This window comes from Lonchura striata, mitochondrion (assembly GCF_050655825.1).
Source record: "Lonchura striata mitochondrion, complete genome".
Classification (NCBI taxonomy): domain Eukaryota; kingdom Metazoa; phylum Chordata; class Aves; order Passeriformes; family Estrildidae; genus Lonchura; species Lonchura striata.
The window spans coordinates 1-16,813 of record NC_029475.1 but is presented as its reverse complement, the minus strand read 5'-3'; the positions used below and the strand labels follow the sequence as shown (position 1 = coordinate 16,813).

Genomic DNA, 16,813 nt, shown 5'->3' with positions numbered 1-16,813 from the left:
GTGGGGCTTGTGTGATGTGTTGATTGGTTGTGGTTGTGATGTTTGTTTTTGTTTGATTTTTGTGGAGGTAAGGTGGGATGTTGTAGGGATGATTGGGGTGTGGTTTTGTTGTTGTTAGTTGGTTAATGATGGAGTGATGATGATGATTTGTTTGGTTTGTATTATAATGAAAATATAGAGGAATGTTAATTGAATATTATGTGTGTTAAATAATTTGGACAATGTAGGGATGATGCGGTTAATTGTTTAATGAAAGTGATTGAAAATGTCAATATAAAAAGAAATGGATGCGTAAAATAGGGTTTTGAATACAAGTTCCTAGAAAGGAGTAAAATAATAAGCATGTCCGGAGAGCATTAACTTATTTGCTACTTGAGAGGTAAATAGCGCGCCCTCCATGAATGGGGTCAAAGTGCATCAGTGTCAATTTGCGACAGGTTATCCGTCAAACCATGACATTCTGGGTGTTAGGGGATTCATATGTTCGGCGGTCATGTGATGGACATGTCAAGAGGAAGATATCACCTGCTACGCACTTGAAGGGTTTAATGAAGATACGCTAAAAAGAAACAAAGTGTAGAAGGTCGGTATGCCGACATAATGAAACTAGGGAGGAGGGATCCAACCGACCACTTGTATCTGTGAAGAGCAAGGGAGAAGGCTTTAAGCAAGTTATGGCCCTGAAATTACAACCAGTGGCACGAAAGAGCGAGTAAAGTTCGGCGGTTAGGGGGAAAGTATGCGCCTGAAAACAATAACCTATAACACGGACGACGTTGAGTAGCTCGGTTCTCGTGAGAAACACGATTAATAGATAACCAGGTCCTCTGGCTTGGGAGTACTTGAAAGCTGTTGGACGGGCATTGTCCCTAGGAGGTGGGCGAATTCAGTAGACTTTGAGAATGCAAAGGAGTACTGTGACATTAGGCGTTTTCTAGGTTGGGAGTTGAGCACGGTGGAGAAGTCCCTGGTTTTTGGGTAACGCTTGCGGCCTCGGCCTTGGGTAGGATAACTTGGGCTGTATGGTACCTGAAGCAAAAATGTGCCTGGGAGGGTAAATGTTGGAACTTCATTTATTTGGAGATAATGTTTGGGCTTTTGGTGGAGTGCCATAGCGTATGACGTTGGCTTTCCTCCATTTCAGTGACTTTTTGATGGGGCAAAGAATGCGATCCATTTTGTACATACCTTAAAATTCAGGAGGAAAAATGTGGGGGGGGAAGGGGGGGGTCCTTTACAATGAGGGGTTCCTGTAGTTAAATATTTATAACGGCGGCTTTTCAGGCCGCAGATCTTAGAGAAAGACTGAGTAGGAATATATGATAGAATTTGTTTTATTTTTAGGGTTGTGTTTTGTTTTAGGGGGGTTGGGAGTAGCATCTAATCCGTCTCCTTATTATGGGGTTATAGGATTGGTTGTGGCTGCTGTTGCTGGGTGTGGTTGGTTGGTGAGTTTGGGGGTTTCGTTTGTATCTCTGGTATTGGTGATGGTTTATTTGGGGGGAATGTTGGTGGTATTTGTTTATTCGGTTTCATTGGCGGCGGATCCTTATCCTGAGTCATGGGTAGATTGGGGGGTTGTTGGATATGGTTTTGGGATGGGTTTAGTTGTTATGGTTGGGCTTGTTGTTGGGGGTGTGTTAGGGATGGTTATGGGTGAGGGAGTGTTGGGTAGTGAGGAATTGTTGTCGGTTCGGTTGGATTTTAGTGGGGTAGCTGTTTTTTATTCGTATGGGGTTGGGTTACTTTTAATTGGTGGGTGAGGGCTGTTGTTGACTTTATTTGTGGTGTTGGAGCTTGTGCGGGGGTTGTCTCGGGGGGCTATTCGGGCTGTTTAGGGTTTTCAGAAAGTAGTTTAGTATGAAAATGCCAGCTTTGGGAGTTGGTGATGAGGGTTTAAATCCTTTCTTTCTGAAATAAATAAACTCTAAGAAGGGGCGTAGTCTTCAATCTTTGGTTTACAAGACCAATGTTTTTATAAACTATTAGAGTATGTTATAGTTTCAGTATTTTATTCTCTAGGATGGCTGTGAGGGGGAATAAAATTAGGATAATTGTGAAGTATGAGAGTGAGGCTAGTTGGCCGATGATAATGAATGGGTGTTCTACTGGTTGGCTGCCTACTCATGTGAGAACTAGGACGTTGGCGACTAGGGTTCAGAATAGGATTTGGGAGAGTGGTCGGAATGTTATTGATCGTAGTTTGGATGTGTGGAGTAGGGGAAGTAGGAATAGAACTAGGATTGAAGCTATTAGGGCTAGGACTCCTCCTAGTTTGTTGGGGATGGATCGTAGAATGGCGTAGGCGAATAGGAAGTATCATTCAGGTTTGATGTGGGGGGGTGTTACTAGGGGATTGGCAGGTGTGAAGTTTTCTGGGTCTCCTAGTAGGTTGGGGGAGAATAGGGCTAGTGAAGCTAGGAGGAAGAATATTAGTGCGAAGCCTAGGATATCTTTTGTGGTGTAGTAGGAGTGGAAGGGGATTTTATCACAGTCTGATGGGATACCTAATGGGTTGTTTGAGCCTGTTTCGTGCAGGAAGGTGAGGTGAACTAGTGTGAGGCCTGCAATGACGAATGGGAGTAGGAAGGAGAGAGCAAAGAATTGTGTTAGTGTGGGGTTGTCTACTGAGAATCCTCCTCAGGCTCATTCTACTAATGTTTGGCCGATGTAGGGGATGGCTGAGAGTAGGTTTGTGATTACTGTGGCTCCTCAGAAGGATATTTGTCCTCAGGGTAGTACATATCCTACGAAGGCAGTTGCTATGAGGGTTAGGAGGAGAATGACTCCGATGTTTCAGGTCTCTTTGTTTAGATATGAGCCGTAGTAGATTCCTCGGCCGATGTGAAGGTAGATGCAGATGAAGAAGAAGGAGGCGCCGTTTGCGTGGAGGTTTCGGATTAGTCAGCCAAATTGTACATCTCGGCATATGTGGGCTACTGAGGCGAAAGCTAGGGAGGTGTCTGCTGTGTAGTGTGTTGCTAGCAGCAGGCCTGTTACAATTTGGGTAATTAGACAAATGCCCAGGAGTGACCCGAAGTTTCATCATGTTGAGATGTTTGAGGGTGTGGGGAGGTCAATTAGGGCGTCGTTGATGATTTTTAGTAGTTCGTGGTTTTTTCGTAGGTTTGGGGCCATTAGTTGGTTCTGTGTATGGATGTGAGGATGATTAGGATGGATAAGGCGAATGTTCCTAGGTAGGCTTTTATTTGTCCTGAGTGTAGGGTGGTGGCGGTTTTGGTTGCTAGGACTTGCAGGTTGGCTAGTCCTTCTGGGCCGAATATTTTAAATCAGGATAGGTCGATCAGGTGTGAGGCGATGTTTTGGCCTCCTTTTAGGGAGTTTGTTATGCTGAAGCGGTGAATTAGGGGGTTGAAGAATCCTAGGGAGGTGGAGAAGTTTGAGAAGGTAGTTTGTTTTGTTAGGATTAGGGTTTGGGTTATTTTTGAAATTTCTAGGGCTAGGGCAATTCCTAGGGCTGTGACCATTAGGGCTGTGATTTTGATGGATAGTGGTATTGTTATGGGTGGGGTTTTTGTGGGGATGATAAATGAGGTGATGAGAAATCCTGCCGTAATACTTCCTAGAGCTAGTCGAGTTAGAGGGGAAGTCACTGCGGGGTTGTTTTCATTGATTGGGGTGAGGGGAGCGATTCGAACGAAGCCTGTCTGTACTAGTACGATTATACGGATTGTGTATACTGCGGTGAAAGATGTTGCTAGTAGGGTAAGCACTAAAGCTCAAGTGTTTAGGTAGGATGTGCTTAAGCTTTCGATGATTTGGTCTTTTGAGTAGAATCCTGCTAGGAATGGTGTTCCTATCAGGGCGAGGTTGCCGATAGTTAAGCAGGAGGTGGTTGTGGGTAGTATTTTTTGTAGGCCTCCTATTTTTCGGATGTCTTGTTCGCCGTTTAGGCTATGGATGATGGATCCGGAGCATAGGAATAGTATTGCTTTGAAGAAGGCGTGGGTTGAGATGTGGAGGAAGGCTAGTTCGGGTAGATTTAGTCCGATGGTGACTATTATTAGGCCTAGTTGGCTTGAGGTTGAGAAGGCGATGATTTTTTTGATGTCATTTTGGGTGAGGGCGCATGTGGCTGCAAATAGGGTAGATAGGGCTCCAAGGCATAGGCATAGAGTCAGGGCAGTTTGGTTGTGGTTGAATAAGGGGTGAGTTCGGATTAGTAGGAAAATTCCGGCTACTACTATTGTGCTGGAGTGCAGTAGGGCGGATACTGGGGTGGGTCCTTCTATGGCTGCTGGCAGTCATGGGTGGAGGCCGAATTGGGCTGATTTACCTGTTGCGGCTAGGATAAGTCCTAGTAGGGGGAGGGTGGGGGTTTGTGATGGAGAGGATAGTTGTTGGATTTCTCAGGTGTTTATGGTTGAGGCTAGTCATGCTATGCATAGAATGAGTCCGATGTCTCCTACTCGGTTGTAGAGTACGGCTTGGAGGGCGGCAGTGTTGGCTTCTGCTCGGCCATGCCATCAGCTGATTAGCAGGAAGGATATGATTCCGACTCCTTCTCATCCGATGAATAGGACGAATAGGTTGTTTGCGATAATTAAGATGAGTATTGCGATTAGGAAAAATAAGAGGTAGGTGAAGAATTTTGTGATGTATGGGTCTGAGGCCATGTATCATGTTGCGAATTGTAGGATAGATCATGATACGAATAGGGCGATTGGGAAGAATGTAAGGGAGTAGAAGTCTATTTTTAGGCTGATAGGGATTTTGAAGTTTATGATGAATTTTCATTCTCATAGGGAGATTAGGCTTTCTGTTCCTGAGTGGATGAATATCATTATTGGGATTAGGCTGATTAGGAAGGATGTTTTGACTGTGTTTGTGATGATGGTAGGGGAGTTTTTGAGGTTGTCTGATAGTATGGGGAGGATGATGGGAGTAGATAGGGTGGCTAGGGTTAGGAGTATTAGTGTGTTTAGGACTAGTGGTAGGTCCATTACTCTCACTTGGATTTGCACCAAGGTGGATGGTTCCTAAGACCATTGGATTACTTCTATCCTTTGAGAGTAAGGGGACTGAGGTTTTATACTCAGATGCGAGAGTTAGCAGCTCTTGTTGGTTTAACCTCCCCTCGGCAGGTAAGAAGGATTTAACTTCTGTTTTTAGAGTCACAGTCTAACGTTTTGGTTAAAACTATACTTGCATATGGGTACTCCGGAGATGAGTTCGGGTTTTAGGATGAGTAGTATTATGGGGATTATGTGTAGGGCTATGAGTAGATGTTCTCGTGTGGAGGAGTTTTGGATTGATGTGATGTGAGATGGTAGTGTTCCTCGTTGGGTTATCATGAGTATGTAGAGGGTGTATGAGGCGGTGAGTAGGATTGCGGTTCCTGTGAGGATGATTGTGAGGGAGGATCAGTTGAATAGTGCGATTACGATGGTTAGTTCTGCTATTAGGTTTGTTGTTGGGGGTAGGGCTATGTTGGTTAGGTTAGCTAGAAGTCATCAGGTGGCCATGAGTGGTAATAGGGGTTGTAGTCCACGTGTGAGTAATAGGATTCGGCTGTGGGTTCGTTCGTAGTTGGTGTTGGCTAAGCAGAATAGTATTGAGGAGGTTAGTCCATGTGAGATTATTAGGATTATTGCTCCTGAGAATGCTCATTGGGTTTGAATTATTGTTGCGGCTACGACGAGTCCTATATGGCTTACTGATGAGTAGGCGATGAGTGATTTTAAGTCGATTTGTCGTAAGCAGATAGCGCTGGTTATTAGTGCTCCTCATAATGCTAAGGTGATGAAGGGATAGTGTAAGTTGTTTGATGGGGGATTTACTAGGATGGTAATTCGTATAATGCCGTACCCTCCTAGTTTTAGGAGCAGGGCGGCTAGTAGTATTGATCCGGCGATTGGGGCTTCTACATGGGCTTTTGGTAGTCAGAGGTGTAGGCCGTATAAGGGGGCTTTCACTATGAAGGCCAGTAGGAGGGCTAGGCTTGCGATTAGGCCTGATCATGAGTTGTTTAATGTGGGGTGTGAGAGTTTAAGTATTGGAAGGTATAATGTGCCGATTTGGTTTTGTAGGTGAAGGATTGCAATTAGCAGGGGGAGTGAGCTGGCGAGGGTGTAGAATAGGAGGTAGATGCCGGCATTTAGGCGTTCTGGTTGGCTTCCTCATCGTGTGATGAGGATTAGGGTGGGGATCAGGGTTGCTTCGAATGCGATGTAGAATAGTATTAATTCTGAGGCTGAGAAGGCTAATAGGATTGATGTTTGGGCTAGGATGATTGTTGAGGTGAAGATTCGTTTGCGGGTGGTAGGTTCTTGTTCTAGGTGATTTTGGCTTGCTATGAATATGAGTGGAAGTAGTCAGCACGATAGAACTAGTAATGGGGAGGAGATTTGGTCAATGGAGGTTCAGGGGGTCAGGCCTTTGTTTGGGTAGTATGTGGGGGTTAGTCATTGGAGGCTGATGCTGGCGATTAGGAAGCTGTGTAGGGTGATGTTAGTTCATATATGTTTGGGAGGGGATAGGAGTGTTAGGGGGAGTAGTATTGTAGTTGGGATAATGATTTTTAGCATTGTAGTAGGTTAAAGTTGTGTAGGTGGTCGGAGCCGTGGGTTCGAGTAGAGGCTACTAGTAGGGCTAATCCTGTACCCGCCTCGCAGGCGGAAAATGTTAGTATGATGATTGGAAGGAGGGTGGAGGATGTTGATTGTATTTGGATTGGTCACATGGCTAGGGCTATATATATGGATAATATCATGCATTCTAAACATAGGAGGGCGGAGATTAGGTGGGTGCGGTGGAAGGCTATGCCTAGGCTGCTTAAGGTGAAGGCTGAGTAGAAACTTAGGTGGAGGTAGGACATGAAGAAAGTTATAGGTTTAAGCTATAATCTGTTGAGTCGAAATCAACTGTCTTGGTTAGACTAACTTTCTGTTATTCCGCTCATTCTAGTCCTCCTTGGGTTCATTCGTATACGAGTCCTAGTGTTAGTAAGAGAATTAGTGTGGAGGCTCATATTAGGGTGGTGGTGGGGGATTGAAGTTGGATTGCTCATGGTAGGGGTAGTAGTAGGGCGATTTCTAGGTCGAATAGTAGGAATAGGATGGCTACTAGGAAGAAGCGGATTGAGAATGGTAAGCGGGCGGATCCTAGGGGGTCGAATCCGCATTCGTATGGGGATAGTTTTTCTGAGTCTGGGTTAATTTGGGCTAATCAGAAGTTTAGGGTGGTTAGGATAATGCTTAGGGATGTGGATAGGATGAATATGAATATGATTATGTTTATTACTCTTCTCTGGGTTTAAACCAGATTTTAAGGATTGGAAGTCGATTGTAATTAATATACTAGAAGAGTAAGATCCTCATCAGTAGATAGAGATATATAGGAATAATCAGACGACGTCTACGAAGTGTCAGTATCATGCTGCTGCTTCGAAGCCAAAATGATGGTTTGGTGTGAAGTGGTATTTGATTAGGCGCGCTAGGCATACGAGGAGGAATGTGGATCCGATGATTACGTGAAGGCCGTGGAATCCGGTAGCTACAAAGAAGGTTGAGCCGTATACTCCGTCGGCGATGGAAAAGGGGGCTTCGTAGTATTCTATGGCTTGGAGGGCGGTGAAATAGAATCCTAGGAGGACTGTTAGGGTTAGGGCGTGGATTGCTTGTTTTCGGTTGGCCTCTGTGATGCTATGGTGGGCTCATGTTACGGTGACCCCTGAGGCTAGAAGAATAGCGGTGTTTAGGAGTGGTACGTCTATGGGGTTTAATGGTTTGATTCCTACGGGTGGTCATTGTCCTCCTAGTTCGGGAGTGGGGGCTAAGCTTGAGTGGAAGAAGGCTCAGAAGAATCCTAGGAAAAAGAAGGCTTCTGATGTGATGAAGAGGGCTATTCCATATCGTAGGCCTTTTTGGACAGTAGGGGTGTGGTGGCCTTGGAATGTGCTTTCTCGTACGATGTCTCGTCATCATTGGAATATAACTAGTATGGTGGAGAGTAGGCCTATAATTAGAAGTTGAGGTGAGTTATAGTGGAATCATATTGTTAGTCCTGAGGTGGTTAGTAGAGCGGCGGCTGCTCCTAGGATAGGTCATGGGCTGGGGTCGACTATGTGGTAGGAATGTGCTTGGTGGGCCATTGGTTTAGATATTTTCTTGAAGGTAGAGGCTAAGTAGAAGTACAAAGACGTAGGCTTGGATAATTGCTTCTGCTTCTTGTAGGATTGTAAGAAGAAATAGTAGTAGCAGGGATAGTAGGGAGACTGCTGGTATTGTTGTAGATAATGGTATTGTGGCAGTTGAGATGAGTTGAATAAGTAGGTGTCCTGCTGTAAGGTTTGCTGATAGTCGTACTCGTAGGGCTTGTGGTCGGATAAGTAGGCTTGTTGTTTCGATAAGGATGAGGGCTGGGATTCGTGGTGTTGGGGTCCCTTCTGGCAGTAGGTGTCATAGGGAAGCAGAGGGTTGATTTCGTAGCCCTGTCAGGAGTGTGGCAAGTCATAGGGGGAAGGCAAGTGCGAGGTTAATTGATAGTTGGGTGGTTGGAGTGAATGTATATGGTAGTAGTCCAAGTAGGTTAATGAGGAGAAGGAAGAATATAAGGGATGTTTGGATAAGAGCTCATTTATGCCCTTTTTTATATAGCGGGGATATAAGTTGTTTTGTGACAAGGTTGATGAATCATAGTTGGAGGGTTGATAGTCGGTTGGTGATTCATCGGTTGTCTATGGAGGGTAGGAGTAGGGCTGGGAATGTTATTGAGATGAGGATTAGTGGGATTCCCAGGAGGGATGGGCTAGAGAATTGGTCGAAGAAGCTTAGGTTCATGGTCAGGTTCAGGGGGTGGTACTTGGTGTAGTATGGGTTTTGCTAGATGGAGGGTTAGTTGATACGAATGTTAGGACTTTGGGTTGGATAATCATGGAAAAGGTTAACCATGAAATGATCATGATAAAAAGCCAGGGGTTTGGGTTTAGTTGAGGCATACCATTAAGGAGGGATGTAGCCCTCTTTCTTTAGCTTAAAAGGCTAATGCTGATTCATAGCTTCTTAATGGTTGGTGGTGTTTAGGATGAGATTGAGGATGATCAGTTTTCGAAGTTGGCGAGTGGGGCGGATTCTACTACGATTGGTATGAAACTGTGGTTGGCTCCGCAAATTTCTGAGCATTGTCCGTAGAAGACTCCTGGCCGGGATGCGAACAGGGAGGTTTGGTTTAGGCGTCCTGGGATTGCATCGGTTTTTACTCCTAGGCTTGGTACGGCTCATGAGTGGAGTACGTCGTCAGCGGTGACAATTACTCGGATGGTGGAGCTTGTGGGGATTACTACTCGATGGTCGACTTCTAGTAGGCGGAAGTGGCCTAGGGGTAGGTCTGTTGTTGGGATTATGTAGGAGTCGAATATTAGGTCTTTGAAGTCGGTATATTCGTAGGATCAGTATCATTGGTGGCCGATGGCTTTTAGTGTTAGGTCTGGTTCGTTGATTTCGTCTATTATATATAGGATTCGTAGGGATGGCAGGGCTAGTATGATTAGGACTATGGCTGGAAGGATTGTTCAGACTAGTTCGATTGCTTGGGCGTTGACTGTGTTGGAGGTTAGTTTTTCTGTAAGTATAAGGGTTAGTAGGTAGAGGACTAAGCTGCAGATTGCTAGGGCGACTATTAGTGCGTGGTCGTGAAATCCTATGAGTTCTTCTATGATAGGGGATGAGGCATCTTGGAAGTTAAGTTGTGAGTGGTTTGCCATGGTTGGGTGTGGAGATACACTGGGGTTTCACCTGTAATTTAGTCTTGACAAGACTATGTAATTGTTTTACTAGTATCTCTTTATGAGAAAGAAGCATAAGTGGTTTATGCGGTTGGCTTGAAACCAACATATGGGGGTTCGATTCCTTCCTTTCTTGAACCTGGACGAAGGCTGGTTCTTCGAATGTGTGGAAGGGTGGTGGGCATCCGTGGATTCATTCGATGTTGGTGCTTGTTAGTTCTGGTTGTAGTACTTTACGTTTAGATGCGAAGGCTTCTCAGATGATAAATACTAGTATAATTACAGCTGTTAGGGAGATAAGTGAGCCTACTGATGAGATAGTATTTCATATTGTGTAGGCATCTGGGTAGTCTGAGTATCGTCGTGGTATGCCGGCTAGGCCTAGGAAGTGTTGGGGGAAGAAGGTTAGGTTTACTCCTACGAATATTACTCCAAAGTGCACTTTGGCTCATGTTGAGTGAAGTGTATATCCTGTGAATAGGGGGAATCAGTGAGTGAATCCTGCCAGGATAGCAAATACTGCTCCTATTGATAGGACATAGTGGAAGTGGGCTACTACGTAGTAGGTGTCGTGTAGAGCAATGTCTAGTGAGGAGTTTGCTAGGACAATCCCGGTTAGCCCTCCAATGGTAAATAGGAAAATAAATCCTAGAGCTCATAGTATTGGTGGGTCTCATTTGATTGTTCCTCCGTGGAGTGTTGCTAGTCAGCTAAACACTTTGATGCCGGTTGGGATGGCGATAATTATGGTTGCAGATGTGAAGTATGCTCGGGTGTCTACGTCTATTCCTACTGTAAATATATGGTGGGCTCAGACGATGAATCCTAGGAATCCGATTGATAGTATGGCTCATACTATCCCCATGTAGCCGAATGGTTCTTTTTTACCTGCGTAGTAGGTTACGACGTGGGAGATGATGCCGAATCCTGGTAAGATTAGGATGTAAACTTCTGGGTGGCCGAAGAATCAGAAGAGATGTTGGTATAGTACTGGGTCTCCTCCTCCTGCAGGGTCGAAGAATGTTGTATTTAGGTTGCGGTCTGTGAGAAGTATTGTGATTCCTGCGGCAAGGACAGGGAGGGATAGGAGAAGTAGGACTGCAGTAATTAAGACAGATCATACGAATAGGGGGGTCTGGTATTGTGATAGGGCGGGTGGTTTTATATTGATTGCTGTTGTGATGAAGTTGATTGCTCCTAGGATGGAGGAAATACCTGCTAAGTGAAGTGAGAAAATGGCTAGGTCTACTGAGGCTCCGGCATGGGCTAGATTTCCGGCTAGTGGTGGGTATACTGTTCAGCCTGTTCCGACTCCTGCCTCGACTGTTGAGGATGCTAGTAGCAGGAGGAACGAGGGGGGGAGAAGTCAGAAGCTTATATTGTTTATTCGTGGGAATGCTATGTCTGGGGCTCCGATTATTAAGGGGACTAGTCAGTTTCCGAATCCTCCAATTATGATGGGTATAACTATGAAGAAAATTATTACGAAAGCATGGGCTGTGACGACAACGTTATATACTTGGTCGTCTCCTAGTAAGGCTCCGGGTTGGCCTAGTTCTGCTCGAATGAGGAGGCTTAGGGCGGTACCTACTATTCCGGCTCAGGCGCCGAAAATTAGGTATAGGGTCCCGATATCTTTGTGGTTGGTTGAAAATAATCATCGGTTAATGAATGTCACAGGTAAGATGGCTGAGTGTATAAGCGTTAGGCTGTAGTCCTTTTCACAGAGGTTTGATTCCTCTTCTTATCGGTCCTGTAGTGAAGTTCATAGTGAGTTGCAAGCTCATTGATGTGCATTAGAAGTGCGCCGGGGCCTGTAGACAGAAGCCTGTTGGTTTGGGCATATAGCTGTTAACTATAGTGTTATGGGATCGAAGCCCATCTGTCTAGTGGTAGGTAAGGTCCTAGCTTAATTAAAGTGTCCGAGTTGCGTTTGGGAGATGCAGGGTAATGTCCTGCGGACTTTAGCAGAAACTAAGAGGGTTTAACTCTTGTTTAAGGCTTTGAAGGCCTTCGGTTTAAGTGATCCTAAGTTTCTTAAATAATGGTGAGGATTATTGGGGCGATTGGGAGTAAGGTAATAGATAATGAGGCTAAGATAGCGATTAGGGGGTTTGTTGGTTTGTTAATGTGTCATTGTTTAATATGGTTAGTGGTATGTGGGGGGAGTGTGATGGTAGCGCAGTATGCAAGTCGTAGGTAGAAGAATAGTCCTAGTAGTGATAGTAGGGAGATGATTGTGGCTGTTGGGGCTATGTCTTGTTTGGTTAGTTCTTGGATGATAAGTCATTTTGGTAGGAATCCTGTTATTGGAGGTAGTCCTGCAAGGGATAATAGGGTTAATAGTAGGATTGCGCTTAGTGATGGGGCTTTTGTTCATGCAGTTATTAGGGTTGATAGTTTTAGGACTTTTATTGAGTTTAGGGTTATGAATACGGTTGCGGTTATTAGTGCATATAGATAGAAGTTTAGTAGGGTAAGTTTGGGGTTGTATGTAATGATGATGGCCATCCATCCTAAGTGAGAGATGGATGAGAAGGCTAAGATTTTTCGGGTTTGTGTTTGGTTTAGTCCTATTCACCCTCCTAGGGCTGTTGAGAGAATGGCCAGGATGACTAGGAGGGTAGGATTTAGGGAATGTGAGGTTATAAAGAGTAGTGTTAAGGGTGGTAGTTTTATGGCTGTGGATAGGATTAGTCCTGTGGTGAGGGGGGATCCTTGTAATACTTCTGGAAATCAGAAATGGAAAGGTACTAGACCTAGTTTTATTGCAATTGCAGAGGTGAGGATTAAGCAGGATATTGGGTGGGTTAGTTGGGTAATGTCTCATTGTCCAGTATGCCATGCGTTGGTTATGCTGGAGAATAGTACTAGGGCTGAAGCAGCTGCCTGGGTGAGGAAGTATTTGGTAGCGGCTTCGATTGCTCGAGGGTGGTGGGATTTTGAGATTAGTGGTAGGATGGCAAGTGTGTTGATTTCTAGTCCGGTTCAGGCTATAATTCAATGGTTGCTTGAAATTGTGATGGTGGAGCCTAGCAGGAGACTGGCGATGAAGACTAGTTTTGCTTGGGGGTTCATTAGCAGGGGAAGGGGTTGAACCATCATTTTCGGGGTATGGGCCCGATAGCTTATTTAGCTGACCCTACTAGAAAGTAATATAAAGGAAGTATGGAGGGTTTTGATTTCTCTAGTGTAGGTTCGATTCCTACTTTTCTAAATATTAGGAAATGAGAGGACTGGTGTACCTCTATGTTCACTTTATCATAGTGACCCTTAAGTATTCAGGCACATTTCCGGCGATCTTAGGTATGGGGGCAGGCCCGCATAGCAAGATTGGTATGCTGATGTGTCACAGACATAGGGCGAGTGTAAGTGGGAGAAAGTTTTTCATAGTAGTGTATTAGTTGGTCATATCGAATCGTGGGTATGAGGCGCGGATCATAGGAATCCTGCTGATAGAAGAAGTACTTTTGTTGCCAGGATTACTGGGAATAGCTCTTGTTGTGGGTTAAGAAAGCTTGGGTTGAAGAATAGGATAGTGGTTAGTGCGTTTATTAGTATAATGTTGGCGTATTCAGCTAGGAAGAATAGGGCGAATGGACCTGCTGCGTACTCTACGTTGAAACCGGAGACTAGTTCGGATTCTCCCTCTGTTAGGTCGAATGGAGCTCGGTTCGTTTCGGCTAGTGTAGATACGTATCATATTATGGCTAGGGGTCAACATGGGAAAATGAGGTAGAGGGGTTCTTGGGTAATTGCTAGGGTGCTTAAGGTGTAGTTTCCGCTAAGGAGGATAACGGATAGTAGGATAATTGCTAGGGTGACTTCATAGGAGATTGTTTGAGCTACTGCTCGTAATGCCCCGATTAGGGCGTATTTTGAGTTTGAGGCTCATCCTGATCATAAGATGGAGTAGACTGCTAGGCTTGACATGGCTAATAGAAATAGTACGCCTAGGTTTAGGTCGGCTAGGGAGAATGGTAGGGGGAGTGGTATTCAGATTGAGACAGCTAGGAGAAGGGCTAGTATGGGTGTTGTGATAAATAGGATTGGGGAAGATGTTGATGGTCGGATGGGTTCTTTAATGAATAGTTTAATACCATCTGCCAGGGGTTGTAAAAGTCCATAGGGGCCGACGATGTTTGGGCCTTTTCGGCTTTGCATATAGCTTAGGATTTTGCGTTCTACTAATGTTAGGAAGGCTACTGCAATTAGAATTGGGAGGGCGTAGGATAAGGTTATGATGAGGTTAATTAGAAGGGGGTAGTTGTTCATGGAGGGGTTTAAAGCTAGGGAGAGGATTTGAACCTCTGAGTTAAAGGACTTAAGCCTTTTGCATTTTCCGATCTCTGCCACGCTAGCTGGTCCTTTTCTTGGACGGGGGGGGAAGTGATAGCTTTTCGTGATTTAGTTGCTTTCATCACTTAAGGCGGAGGCTTGCTTGTGGTATTGGCCTCACTTTTCCTGTCCTTTCGTACTGGGAAGAGTTCATCATAGATGGAAACCGACCTGGATTGCTCCGGTCTGAACTCAGATCACGTAGGACTGTTAATCGTTGAACAAACGAACCCTTAGTAGCTGCTGCACCACTAGGATGTCCTGATCCAACATCGAGGTCGTAAACCTCCCTGTCGATATGGACTCTCGGGGGAGATTGCGCTGTTATCCCTGGGGTAGCTTGGTCCATTGATCAATTGTATTGGGTCTGGGTGCTGTTAGCACGTTGAGGGGTTGCTCTTGGTCTAGAGTTGTGGTCCAATTTTTGGAGGCTTTGTTTTACTCCAAGGTCGCCCCAACCGAAAAACACGTGCCAATCTCTTATGTGTCAGTGAACCCGGTGGGTGTGTATGTGATATAAGGTGGCCGTTGGTTTTGAAGTTCCACAGGGTCTTCTCGTCTTATGGGTTTATCCCTGCTTTTGTACAGGGAGATCAATTCACCGATTGCCTGTAAGAGACAGTTAAGACCTCGTTTAGCCATTCATACAAGTCTCGATTTATGGGACAATTGATTGCGCTACCTTTGCACGGTTAGGATACCGCGGCCGTTAAACGTGAGTCACCGGGCAGGCATCACCTTCAATACTTGTTTGTTGGTTTGCTGAAGGCTATGTTTTTGGTAAACAGTCGGGCCTTGACGAATTTGCCTAGTTCCTTTTACAGGTTTTAATCTTTCTTAATGGACGCTCCTCTGTCGGGTTAACAAGATGCTTAATACTCTGCTTGTTTGATTTGTCGTATATTGGTAATTTGTTAATAATGTATAGATGTAAGCTTGCGTCGTAGAGGGAGGACCCTGGTTACTCATTCTAGCATTAATTCTCCTATTTACATATAGGTTAGCCTGTTAATGGGGAGGGAGTCATAGGGTTTTTATATTTTTGAATACGGAGCTTTAACGCACTCTTCGTTGATGGCTGCTTAAGGGCCCACAGTAAGTTCGTATGTTGTTATTTATCCGCTCGTAGAGATTGTATTCTTTTTTAAAGGAGCTGTACCTCCTTTAAATATCCCTTAATTCGCTTCATTAGGGTTCTTTGGTTCCTTGGAGAAGAATTAAGAGTGAACTTAGATTCATTTCACAGGCAACCAGCTATCACCCAGCTCGGTTGGCTTTTCACCTCTACTAACAAGTCATCCCACTCTTTTGCCACAGAGACGGGTTCGCTCTAACAGCTGCTCGTAAGTAGCTCGCTTGGGTTTCGGGGTGGCAAACTTAAATTCGTTTTGCTTGGTTTTTCTTGCTAGACCATGATGCAAAAGGTACAAGGGTTGATCTTTGCTGTTTTTAGCTTAGTTTTCATTGTTATTTCATCTTTCCCTTACGGTACGTAGTCTCTATCGCTCCAATGGTGTCTTTTCTATCGCCTATACTAGGACTAGTAAATGCTTTGGTTTAGTGTGAGTAGTAGCTTTGTTATTCCAGGTCATGTTGATTGGGCTAGAGTTTGGCATCAAGACGATCTGGTGTTAGCAGATATTTTTCAGGTGTAAGCTGAATGCTTTCGTTTAAGCTACGTCTTGGTATTCTAAGTACACCTTCCGGTACACTTACCTTGTTCCCCCCTTTTTTGGGGAAAAAAGTTTTTAAATTTGGGGGGGGGGGGGGCGCCTGCGAGGAGGGTGACGGGCGGTGTGTACGTGCCCCAGGGCCGGCTTAAAGAGGGCTCGATTGTCCCACTTTACTGCTAAATCCGCCTTCCAGGGACAGTTTCAAGTCCCTTTGCCGTTGTGTTCTAGTCTAGAAAATGTAGCCCATTGCTTCCATTCCATGGGCTATACCTTGACCTGTCTTGTTAGCGTGGTTAGGGCTGTTGCGTCCACTGTTGGGCTTTCAGGGGAGGTGGGCTGGCGACGGCGGTATGTAGGCTGAATTATGGCAAGGAATGGTCAGGTATAACGTGGATCATCGATTACAGAACAGGCTCCTCTAGGTGGGTTTGGGGCACCGCCAAGTCCTTAGAGTTTTAAGCGTTAGTGCTCGTAGTTCTCGGGCGGATGCTTAAGTAGGGTTGAAGCATCAAGATTTAGGGCCAGGCATAGTGGGGTATCTAATCCCAGTTTGGGCCCTGGCTTTCGTGGAGTTCAATTAATCGTTGTTCTAAGATCTTCTTTGACGTGGAGGCCTTACTAGCATCTTGGGCTTGTGACGGCTCAGTTGCCTTTTAATCTTAGCTACTTGGATAACATGTGACCACTCTTTACGCCGTTATAAAGTTAATTTGGGTCTCCTGTATGACCGCGGTGGCTGGCACAGGATTTACCAACCCTAGATTTGCTATGGCTAAGTCAAGTTTACACTCATTGCTTAATATTAACTACTGCTGAATACCCGTGGGGGTGTGGCAATTGCAAGGCGTCTTGGGCTACGGGGGGGTGTGAGCCTGATGCCCGCTCCTATCTACCCTTAGTGGGTGTCCAGGGCATCTACACTGGGGCGCGGATACTTGCATGTATATACCTAGCAAAAACTAACAGTAAGGTTAGGACTAAGTCTTTTGTCTTTGGGTGTGTGTGCAACGACCGTCTTGACATCTTCAGTGTCATGCTTTTTGTAAGCTACAAAGAC

The 16,813-nt window shown here is 45.1% G+C and overlaps 13 protein-coding genes and 24 non-coding genes across 37 annotated transcripts, besides 1 other annotated feature; 9 read left to right on the top strand and 28 right to left on the bottom strand. All coding sequences in view use genetic code 2, as the record gives it.

Moving 5' to 3' along the window:
* Positions 1-1,246: a D loop.
* On the top strand, positions 1,247-1,318 carry AZ255_gt22. Its single transcript has one exon. It is a non-coding gene; the product is annotated as a tRNA-Glu (tRNA).
* Position 1,319: 1 nt separating this feature from the next.
* Positions 1,320-1,838, top strand: ND6 (NADH dehydrogenase subunit 6). Its single transcript has one exon. The coding sequence runs from the start codon at positions 1,320-1,322 to the stop codon at positions 1,836-1,838; it is 519 nt and encodes a 172-aa protein (YP_009236091.1).
* A 6-nt stretch (positions 1,839-1,844) lies between these two features.
* On the top strand, positions 1,845-1,915 carry AZ255_gt21. Its single transcript has one exon. It is a non-coding gene; the product is annotated as a tRNA-Pro (tRNA).
* An 8-nt stretch (positions 1,916-1,923) lies between these two features.
* Positions 1,924-1,992, bottom strand: AZ255_gt20. The gene has a single exon. It is a non-coding gene; the product is annotated as a tRNA-Thr (tRNA).
* A 3-nt stretch (positions 1,993-1,995) lies between these two features.
* Positions 1,996-3,138, bottom strand: CYTB (cytochrome b). The gene has a single exon. It carries the CDS (start codon positions 3,136-3,138, stop codon positions 1,996-1,998), a length of 1,143 nt encoding a protein of 380 aa, YP_009236090.1.
* An 8-nt stretch (positions 3,139-3,146) lies between these two features.
* On the bottom strand, positions 3,147-4,964 carry ND5 (NADH dehydrogenase subunit 5). Its single transcript has one exon. The coding sequence runs from the start codon at positions 4,962-4,964 to the stop codon at positions 3,147-3,149; it is 1,818 nt and encodes a 605-aa protein (YP_009236089.1).
* AZ255_gt19 lies at positions 4,965-5,035 on the bottom strand. Its single transcript has one exon. It is a non-coding gene; the product is annotated as a tRNA-Leu (tRNA).
* Positions 5,035-5,100, bottom strand: AZ255_gt18. The gene has a single exon. It is a non-coding gene; the product is annotated as a tRNA-Ser (tRNA).
* AZ255_gt17 lies at positions 5,101-5,170 on the bottom strand. Its single transcript has one exon. It is a non-coding gene; the product is annotated as a tRNA-His (tRNA).
* Positions 5,171-6,548, bottom strand: ND4 (NADH dehydrogenase subunit 4). Its single transcript has one exon. A coding segment is annotated over exon 1 (1,378 nt).
* ND4L (NADH dehydrogenase subunit 4L) lies at positions 6,542-6,838 on the bottom strand. Its single transcript has one exon. The coding sequence runs from the start codon at positions 6,836-6,838 to the stop codon at positions 6,542-6,544; it is 297 nt and encodes a 98-aa protein (YP_009236087.1).
* A 1-nt stretch (position 6,839) lies between these two features.
* AZ255_gt16 lies at positions 6,840-6,908 on the bottom strand. The gene has a single exon. It is a non-coding gene; the product is annotated as a tRNA-Arg (tRNA).
* Position 6,909: 1 nt separating this feature from the next.
* Positions 6,910-7,260, bottom strand: ND3 (NADH dehydrogenase subunit 3). The gene has a single exon. The coding sequence runs from the start codon at positions 7,258-7,260 to the stop codon at positions 6,910-6,912; it is 351 nt and encodes a 116-aa protein (YP_009236086.1).
* On the bottom strand, positions 7,261-7,329 carry AZ255_gt15. The gene has a single exon. It is a non-coding gene; the product is annotated as a tRNA-Gly (tRNA).
* On the bottom strand, positions 7,330-8,113 carry COX3 (cytochrome c oxidase subunit III). The gene has a single exon. A coding segment is annotated over exon 1 (784 nt).
* A 4-nt stretch (positions 8,114-8,117) lies between these two features.
* ATP6 (ATP synthase F0 subunit 6) lies at positions 8,118-8,801 on the bottom strand. The gene has a single exon. It carries the CDS (start codon positions 8,799-8,801, stop codon positions 8,118-8,120), a length of 684 nt encoding a protein of 227 aa, YP_009236084.1.
* On the bottom strand, positions 8,792-8,959 carry ATP8 (ATP synthase F0 subunit 8). Its single transcript has one exon. The coding sequence runs from the start codon at positions 8,957-8,959 to the stop codon at positions 8,792-8,794; it is 168 nt and encodes a 55-aa protein (YP_009236083.1).
* Position 8,960: 1 nt separating this feature from the next.
* On the bottom strand, positions 8,961-9,029 carry AZ255_gt14. Its single transcript has one exon. It is a non-coding gene; the product is annotated as a tRNA-Lys (tRNA).
* Positions 9,030-9,040: 11 nt separating this feature from the next.
* COX2 (cytochrome c oxidase subunit II) lies at positions 9,041-9,724 on the bottom strand. Its single transcript has one exon. It carries the CDS (start codon positions 9,722-9,724, stop codon positions 9,041-9,043), a length of 684 nt encoding a protein of 227 aa, YP_009236082.1.
* Positions 9,725-9,803, bottom strand: AZ255_gt13. The gene has a single exon. It is a non-coding gene; the product is annotated as a tRNA-Asp (tRNA).
* A 5-nt stretch (positions 9,804-9,808) lies between these two features.
* Positions 9,809-9,881, top strand: AZ255_gt12. Its single transcript has one exon. It is a non-coding gene; the product is annotated as a tRNA-Ser (tRNA).
* Positions 9,873-11,423, bottom strand: COX1 (cytochrome c oxidase subunit I). The gene has a single exon. It carries the CDS (start codon positions 11,421-11,423, stop codon positions 9,873-9,875), a length of 1,551 nt encoding a protein of 516 aa, YP_009236081.1.
* A 1-nt stretch (position 11,424) lies between these two features.
* Positions 11,425-11,495, top strand: AZ255_gt11. The gene has a single exon. It is a non-coding gene; the product is annotated as a tRNA-Tyr (tRNA).
* Positions 11,495-11,561, top strand: AZ255_gt10. The gene has a single exon. It is a non-coding gene; the product is annotated as a tRNA-Cys (tRNA).
* A 1-nt stretch (position 11,562) lies between these two features.
* On the top strand, positions 11,563-11,635 carry AZ255_gt09. The gene has a single exon. It is a non-coding gene; the product is annotated as a tRNA-Asn (tRNA).
* An 8-nt stretch (positions 11,636-11,643) lies between these two features.
* Positions 11,644-11,712, top strand: AZ255_gt08. Its single transcript has one exon. It is a non-coding gene; the product is annotated as a tRNA-Ala (tRNA).
* Position 11,713: 1 nt separating this feature from the next.
* On the bottom strand, positions 11,714-11,783 carry AZ255_gt07. The gene has a single exon. It is a non-coding gene; the product is annotated as a tRNA-Trp (tRNA).
* Positions 11,784-12,823, bottom strand: ND2 (NADH dehydrogenase subunit 2). Its single transcript has one exon. A coding segment is annotated over exon 1 (1,040 nt).
* Positions 12,824-12,892, bottom strand: AZ255_gt06. Its single transcript has one exon. It is a non-coding gene; the product is annotated as a tRNA-Met (tRNA).
* On the top strand, positions 12,892-12,962 carry AZ255_gt05. Its single transcript has one exon. It is a non-coding gene; the product is annotated as a tRNA-Gln (tRNA).
* A 5-nt stretch (positions 12,963-12,967) lies between these two features.
* On the bottom strand, positions 12,968-13,040 carry AZ255_gt04. The gene has a single exon. It is a non-coding gene; the product is annotated as a tRNA-Ile (tRNA).
* Positions 13,041-13,045: 5 nt separating this feature from the next.
* Positions 13,046-14,020, bottom strand: ND1 (NADH dehydrogenase subunit 1). The gene has a single exon. The coding sequence runs from the start codon at positions 14,018-14,020 to the stop codon at positions 13,046-13,048; it is 975 nt and encodes a 324-aa protein (YP_009236079.1).
* A 12-nt stretch (positions 14,021-14,032) lies between these two features.
* AZ255_gt03 lies at positions 14,033-14,107 on the bottom strand. Its single transcript has one exon. It is a non-coding gene; the product is annotated as a tRNA-Leu (tRNA).
* Positions 14,107-15,698, bottom strand: AZ255_gr01. The gene has a single exon. It is a non-coding gene; the product is annotated as a 16S ribosomal RNA (ribosomal RNA).
* AZ255_gt02 lies at positions 15,699-15,768 on the bottom strand. Its single transcript has one exon. It is a non-coding gene; the product is annotated as a tRNA-Val (tRNA).
* On the bottom strand, positions 15,763-16,743 carry AZ255_gr02. Its single transcript has one exon. It is a non-coding gene; the product is annotated as a 12S ribosomal RNA (ribosomal RNA).
* Positions 16,744-16,813, bottom strand: AZ255_gt01. The gene has a single exon. It is a non-coding gene; the product is annotated as a tRNA-Phe (tRNA).